At 50.9% G+C, this 6,942-nt stretch overlaps 1 protein-coding gene across 2 annotated transcripts in view; it reads left to right on the top strand.

The window, feature by feature from the left end:
- LOC139237904 (ras GTPase-activating protein nGAP-like) overlaps positions 1 to 5,121 on the top strand; it is a 107,337-nt gene extending 102,216 nt beyond the window's left edge. For both annotated transcript variants that reach the window (XM_070867195.1, XM_070867196.1), the window contains one exon: positions 4,098 to 5,121. In XM_070867195.1, the coding sequence (XP_070723296.1) occupies positions 4,098 to 4,328 (231 nt within the window). In that variant the 3' untranslated portion in view covers positions 4,329 to 5,121. The remainder of the gene's footprint in view (positions 1 to 4,097) is intronic.
- The last annotated feature ends 1,821 nt before the right edge of the window (positions 5,122 to 6,942 follow it).

Genomic DNA, 6,942 nt, shown 5'->3' on the forward strand with positions numbered 1-6,942 from the left:
CCCAACCAGTCCGTGCCGGCGTTTATGCTCCACTCGAGCCTCCTCCCGTCTTTCCCCATCTAACTCTATCAGCGTAACCCTCTATTCCCTTCTCCCCCATACGCTTGTCCAGCCTCCCCTTAAATACATCGATACTATTCGCCTCAACCCCTCCCTGTGGCAGCGAGTTCCACATTCTCACCCCTCTCTGGGTAAAGAAGTTTCTCCCGAATTGGATTTCCGGGTGACGATCTTATATTGATGGCCTCTAGTTATGCTCTTCCCCACAAGTGGGAACATTCTCTCTGTATCCACTCCATCAAAACCTTTCATCATTTTAAAGACCTCTATTAGGTCACCCCTCAGCCCTCTCTTTTCAGGAGAAAAGAGACCCAGCCTGTTCATCCTTTCCTGGTAGGTGCACCCTCACATTTCTGGTATCATCCATTTAAATCTTCTCTGCCCCCTCTCCAGTGCCTCCATATCCTTTTTATAATATGATGACCAGAATGTACACAGTGCTCCAAGTGTGGTCCAACCGAGGTTCGATACAGGTTTAGCATGACTTCCCTACTTTTCAATTCTATACCTCGAGAAATAAACCCTAGTTCTTGGTTTGCTTTTTACGGCCTTGCTAACCTGTATCGCAACTTTTGGCGATGTGTGTATTTGTATCCGAGATCCCTTTGTTCCTCTACCCCACCCAGACTCACACCCTCCCAGTAATAAGTGACCCCCGTTATTGATAGAATCGTAGAATTGTACAGCACAGAAGGAGGCCATTCGGCCCATCGTACCTGTGCCGGCTCTGTGAAGGAGCTGTTTAATGTAGTCCCACTCCCCCCCCTGCTCTTTTCCCATAACCCTGTAAATTAATCCTCTTCAAACACATGTCCCATCGCCTTTTGAAAGCTCACACAGGATCTGCTTCCTCCACCCTTTCAGGCCGTGCGTTCCATATCATAACAACCCTCTGTGGTCTCCTCGTTTCCCCTCTGGTTCTTTTGCCAATTATTTCGGTTCGATGACCTCTGGTTCCCGACCCGCCTTCCAGGGGGAAGAGTTTCTCCCGGCCTGCTCTGTCAAAACCCCTGATCAGTTTGAACACCTCTATTAGGTCTCCCCTTAACCTTCTCTGCTCCAGGGAGAACAACCCCAGCTTCTCCATAGTCTCTCCACGTACATAAGAACATAAGAACATCAGAATTAGGAACAGGAATAGGCCATCTAGCCCCTCGAGCCTGCTCCGCCATTCAACAAGATCATGGCTGATCTGGCCGTGGACTCAGCTCCACTTACCCGCCCGCTCCCCGTAACCCTTAATTCCCTTATTAGTTAAAAATCTATCTATCTGTGACTTGAATACATTCAATGAGCTAGCCTCAACTGCTTCCTTGGGCAGAGAATTCCACAGATTCACAACCCTCTGGGAGAAGAAATTCCTTCTCAACTTGGTTTTAAATTGGCTCCCCCGTATTTTGAGGCTGTGCCCCCTAGTTCTAGTCTCCCCGACCAGTGGAAACAACCTCTCTGCCTCTATCTTGTCTATCCCTTTCATTATTTTAAATGTTTCTATAAGATCACCCCTTATCCTTCTGAACTCCAACGAGTAAAGACCCAGTCTACTCAATCTATCGAACTGAACTGAATCCCCTAATCCCTGGCATCATCCCTGGTAGACCTCCTCTGCACCCTCTCCAAGCCTTGACGTCCTTCCTAGATTATGGTGCCCAGAATTGTGCACAACACTCCAGTTAAGATTTAACCAGAGATTTGTAAAGGTTTAGCATGACTTCCTTGTTTTTGTAGTGAAAGTCCCATTTACAAAGCCAAACACTTTATTAACCGCCTTATCAACTTGCCCTGCCATCTTCAAAGATTTGTGAATGTGCATCCCCAGGTCCCTCTGCTCTAGCACCCCTCTCAAAATAGCACCAATAAGATTATACTGCTTCTCCATGTTGTTCTTCCCAAAGTGCATCGCCCCACACTTATCCGCATTAAATTGCATCTGCCATGTGCCTGCCCATTTCACCAGTCTGACCATGTCCTCCTGAAGCCTGCCTCTCTTCGCTATGTTGCCAAGTTTTGAATCATTCACAAATTTCGAAATTGTACCCCCTCTACCCAAATCCAGATCATTTATATATAACAAGGAAAGCAATGGTCAGAATGCCAACCCCTGGGGGACCCCACTGTATACTCCTCTCCAGTCAGTAAAACATGCGTTCACTGCTACTCTCTGCTTCCTATCCCTTCGCCAATTATGTACCCATCCCTTTAATACCATGTGTTTCCATTTTCCGAATAAGTCTGTGGCACTGTATCAAATGCCTTTTGATAATCCATATACACAACATCTACTGCAGTACCCTCATCAACGCTCTCTGTTACTTCATCAAAGAACTCAATGTGATTAGTCAGACATAACTTGCCTTTAACCAATCCATGCCGACTGTCCCTTATTAACCCATGCTTCTCCAAGTGGAATTAATTTTGTCCTCGACAATGATCAGTAGTAGTTTTCCCGCCATTGACGTTAGACTGATTGGTCTGCAGTTACCAGGTTTATCCCTCTGCCATTATTGATCGGGGGTGTAACATTTGCAGTCCTCCAGTCCTTTGGCACCTCACCCATATCCAAGGAGGATTGAAAGATTGTGGTCACATCTTCTGCTATCTCCACCCTAGCTTCCCTCCGCAACCTAAGATGCACCCATCTGCTGACTTGTCAACTTTGAGTGATGCCACCCTATTGAGCACCTCTTTTCTATCTATTTTGATCTTATCCGATATCTCTACTCCTCCCTCCTCTACTGGGAAAGGCTATGGGGAAAGGGTACAACGAAGGTTCACAAGATTGATTCCTGGGATGGGAGAGCGGTCCTACGATGAGAGATTGTGTAGAATTGCCCTATACTCTCTGGAATTTAGAAGAATGAGAGGTGATCTCGTTGAAACATACAAGATTCTGAGGGGGCTTGACCGGGTAGATGCAGGGAGGATGTTTCCCCCGGGCTGGGGAGTCTAGAACCAGGGGTCACAGTCTCAGGATAAGGGGTCGGCCATTTAGGACTGAGATGAGGAGGAATTTCTTCACTCAGAGGGTGGTGAATCTTTGGAATTCTCTGCCCCAGAGGGCTCAGTCGTTGAGTATATTCAAGGCTGAGATCGATAGAGTTTTAGACTCTAGGGAAAGCAAGGGATATGGGGATCAGGCGGGAAAGTGGAGTTGAGGTCGAAGATCAGCCATGATCTTATTGAATGGCGGAGCAGGCTCGAGGGGCTGAATGGCCGACTCCTGCTCCTAATTCTTATGTCTCTGTCTTATGGCGGGGAGAGTGGGACTAATTGGATTGCTCTCTCAAAGAGCTGGCACAGACACGATAGGCCAAATGGCCTCCTTCTGTGCTGTGCCATTCTACGATCCTATTCTATACGACCGGTTATGTACATGCATCAACAGACGCAATACTGCTTCAATGCTTTCAAAAAATGAGTTCCTGGGATGTGGGCGTCGCTGGCAAGGTCGGCATTTATTGCCCATCCCTAATTGCCCCTCGAGAAGGTGGTGGTGAGCCGCCTTCTTGAACCGCTGCAGTCCGTGTGGTGAAGGTGCTCCCACAGTGCTGTTAGGGAGGGAGTTCCAGGATTGTGACCCAGCGACGATGAAGGAACGGCCGATATATTTCCAAGTCGAGGGATGGTGTGTGACTGGGAGGGGAACGTGGAGGGGGTGGTGTTCCCATGCGCCTGCTGCCCTTGTCCATCTCGGTGGTAGAGGTCGCGAGTTTGGGAGGTGCTGCCGAAGAAGCCTTGGCGAGTTGCTGCAGTGCGTCTTTGTAGACGGTGCACATTGCAGCCACGGTGCGACGCACAAGCCCCCTCCCACCCCTCTTCAACTCACCCCATCGACAGAACCTTCCATTCCTTTCTCCCTCATGTGTTTATCCAGCTTCTGATCCTGAAGGAAGGCAGAAGACTTTAGGGAAATGAGTGCAGGCCTTTTGAATGCTTAAAAATATTGGTTGATCCCCAAACGTGTATAGATTGTGTTGTGTAACGAAGGGGCGGAGACCCATGGCTGTAACCCAGGTGGCTATTGTGTTTCAATGCAGGAAAGACGCCTCCTTTCAATGGAAGAAGAGTACAAGGAGTTGCTGAGCACGGTCAAAGTGCTGAAGGGCAACCACCACCCAGCAAGCTCCAATCAAATCGCTCCATCAAGTGCCGTGGCCGAGACTCCATCCAGCACCAATCGCGAGGCACCACCCAGTCCCAAGGCCCCGCCCAGTCCCGCCCAGTCGGCGATTGTGGAAAATGGCCCAGTAGAGAACGGCACCTGTTGACAGCCCCCTCGCCCTTTGCGATTGCGGGTTTTTTATCTCGCAAATTTTTATTTAGAAATTTGTAAAAAGAAAGATATATATATAAAAAGGTTGCAACAACTGGTTACACATTCAGGTGTTCTTTTCATGGTATTTATTGTTAATTCTGACTGAGGAGAGAGCCTTGAATAAAGTCTATCGCCATCCTTTGTGTCGGACATGGCTCAGTGGACAGCACCCTCGCCTGAGTCAGAAGGTTGTGGGTTCAAGTCCTACTCCGGGGTCTTGAGCACAAAATATCTCGGCTAACGCTCCCAGTGCAGTACTGAGGGAGCGCCGCACTGTCAGAGGTGCCGTCTTTTGGATGAGACATTAAACCGAGGCCCCGTCTGCTCTCTCAGGTGGACATAAAAGATCCCGTGGCACTATTTCAAAGAAGAGCAGGGGAGTTCTCCCCGGTGTCCTGGGGCCAATATTTACCCCTCAACCGACATAACAAAAAAAAACAGATTATCTGGTCAATATCACATTGCTGTGTGTGGGAGCTTGCTGTGCGCAAATTGGCTGCCGCGTTTCCCACATTACAACAGTGACCGCACTCCAAAAGTACTTCATTGGCTGTAAAGCGCTTTGGGACGTCCGGTGGCCGTGAAAGGCGCTATAGAAATGCAAGTCTTTATTCTTTGTAGGGACTGTTTGGTTCTACTTCTGTGGTTGCCCACTGGGTTTCTCAACAGCATTGGCTGAAAGCTCTGGGATCGGGTAGGTTAGCACGCTGACTCCCCACCCCCTGCCCCCGTGTCATGTAACGTTAGGGGAGTTGGCAGTGTGGCGTGTGCCAGCAGGCCAAGGATGGGGGACCAGATTTTGGGGGTCACTGGGACTCAACACATACTTGGAATGGCATTGAATGCGCGGCACAGAAACAGGCCCCGAACATTCGGTCCGTGCCGGCGTTTATGCTCCCCGCGAGCCCCCTCCCATCCCGATTTCATCTTACCCCATCTGCGTAACTAAAGGGAATACAAGCAGACATCAGTGAGTCACATTGAGCCGATGATTAGAGAGTCTTCAGCCCTTTTCACTGTTGGTTTGTAACTCGAGGTCCTTCTCCGTACCTCTAGCATAATTCAACAGTTATAGATTTTTTTATTTATTCATTCATGGGGTGTGGGCGTCGCTGTCAAGGCCGGCATTTTTTGCCCATCCCTAATTGCCCCTTGAGAAGGTGGTGGTGAGCCGCCTTCTTGAACCACTGCAGTCCGTGTGGTGAAGTTGCTCCCTTTGTCGTAACGGTTTTGGTACAACTGAGTGTCTCGCTGGGCCATTTCAGAGGGTCAGTTAAGAGCCAACCACATTGCTGTGGGTCTGGAGTCACATATCGGCCAGACCAGGTAAAGGCAACAGATTTCCTTCCCTGAAGGGACATTAGTGAACCAGTTGGGTTTTTATACAATCCGGTGGTTTCATGGTCACCGTTACTGATACTAGCTTTTTATTCCAGATTTATTTAATGAACTGCATTTAAATTCCCCAGCTGCCGTGGGTGGGATTCAAACTCAATTCTCCAGATCATTAGTCCAGGTCTATGGGTTACTGGCTCAGTGACATAACCACTATGCTACCGTACTTGTAAAACATGACCACATAGGACACGGGGCAGCGAGCACAGGAGGTGATGGGTGAGCGGGACTCGGTGCGAGTTAGGACACAGGGCAGTGAGCACAGGGGGTGATGGGTGAGTGGGACTTGGTGCGAGTTAGGACACGGGGCAGCGAGCACAGAGGGTGATGGGTGAGTGGGACTTGGTGCGAGTTAGGACACGGGGCAGCGAGCACAGAGGGTGATGGGTGAGCGGGACTCGGTGCGAGTTAGGACACGAGGCAGCGAGCACAGAGGGTGATGGGTGAGTGGGAGTCGGTGCGTGTTAGGACACGGGGCATCGAGCACAGGGGGTGATGGGTGAGTGGGACTCGGTGCGAGTTAGGACACGGGGCATCGAGCACAGAGGGTGATGGGTGAGCGGGAGTCGGTGCGAGTTAGGACACGGGGCAGCGAGCACAGGGGGTGATGGGTGAGTGGGACTCGGTGCGAGTTAGGACACGGGGCAGCGAGCACAGGGGGTGATGGGTGAGTGGGACTCGGTGCGAGTTAGGACACGGGGCAGCGAGCACAGGGGGTGATGGGTGAGTGGGACTGGGTGCGAGTTAGGACACGGGGCAGCGAGCACAGGGGGTGATGGGTGAGTGGGACTGGGTGCGAGTTAGGACACGGGGCAGCGAGCACAGGGGGTGATGGGTGAGCGGGACTTGGTGTGAGTTAGGACACGGGGCAGCGAGCACAGGGGGTGATGGGTGAGCGGGACTTGGTGTGAGTTAGGACACAGGGCAGTGAGCACAGGGGGTGATGGGTGAGCGGGACTTGGTGTGAGTTAGGACACAGGGCAGTGAGCACAGGGGGTGATGGGTGAGCGGGACACGGTGTGAGTTAGGACACGGGGCAGCGAGCACAGGGGATGATGGGTGAGCGGGACACGGTGCGAGTTAGGACACGGGGCAGCGAGCACAGGGAGTGATGGGTGAGTGGGACACGGTGCGAGTTAGGACACGGGGCAGCCGAGTTTTTGATCACCTCG

This window comes from Pristiophorus japonicus, chromosome 24 (assembly GCF_044704955.1).
Source record: "Pristiophorus japonicus isolate sPriJap1 chromosome 24, sPriJap1.hap1, whole genome shotgun sequence".
In the NCBI taxonomy this organism is placed as follows: domain Eukaryota; kingdom Metazoa; phylum Chordata; class Chondrichthyes; family Pristiophoridae; genus Pristiophorus; species Pristiophorus japonicus.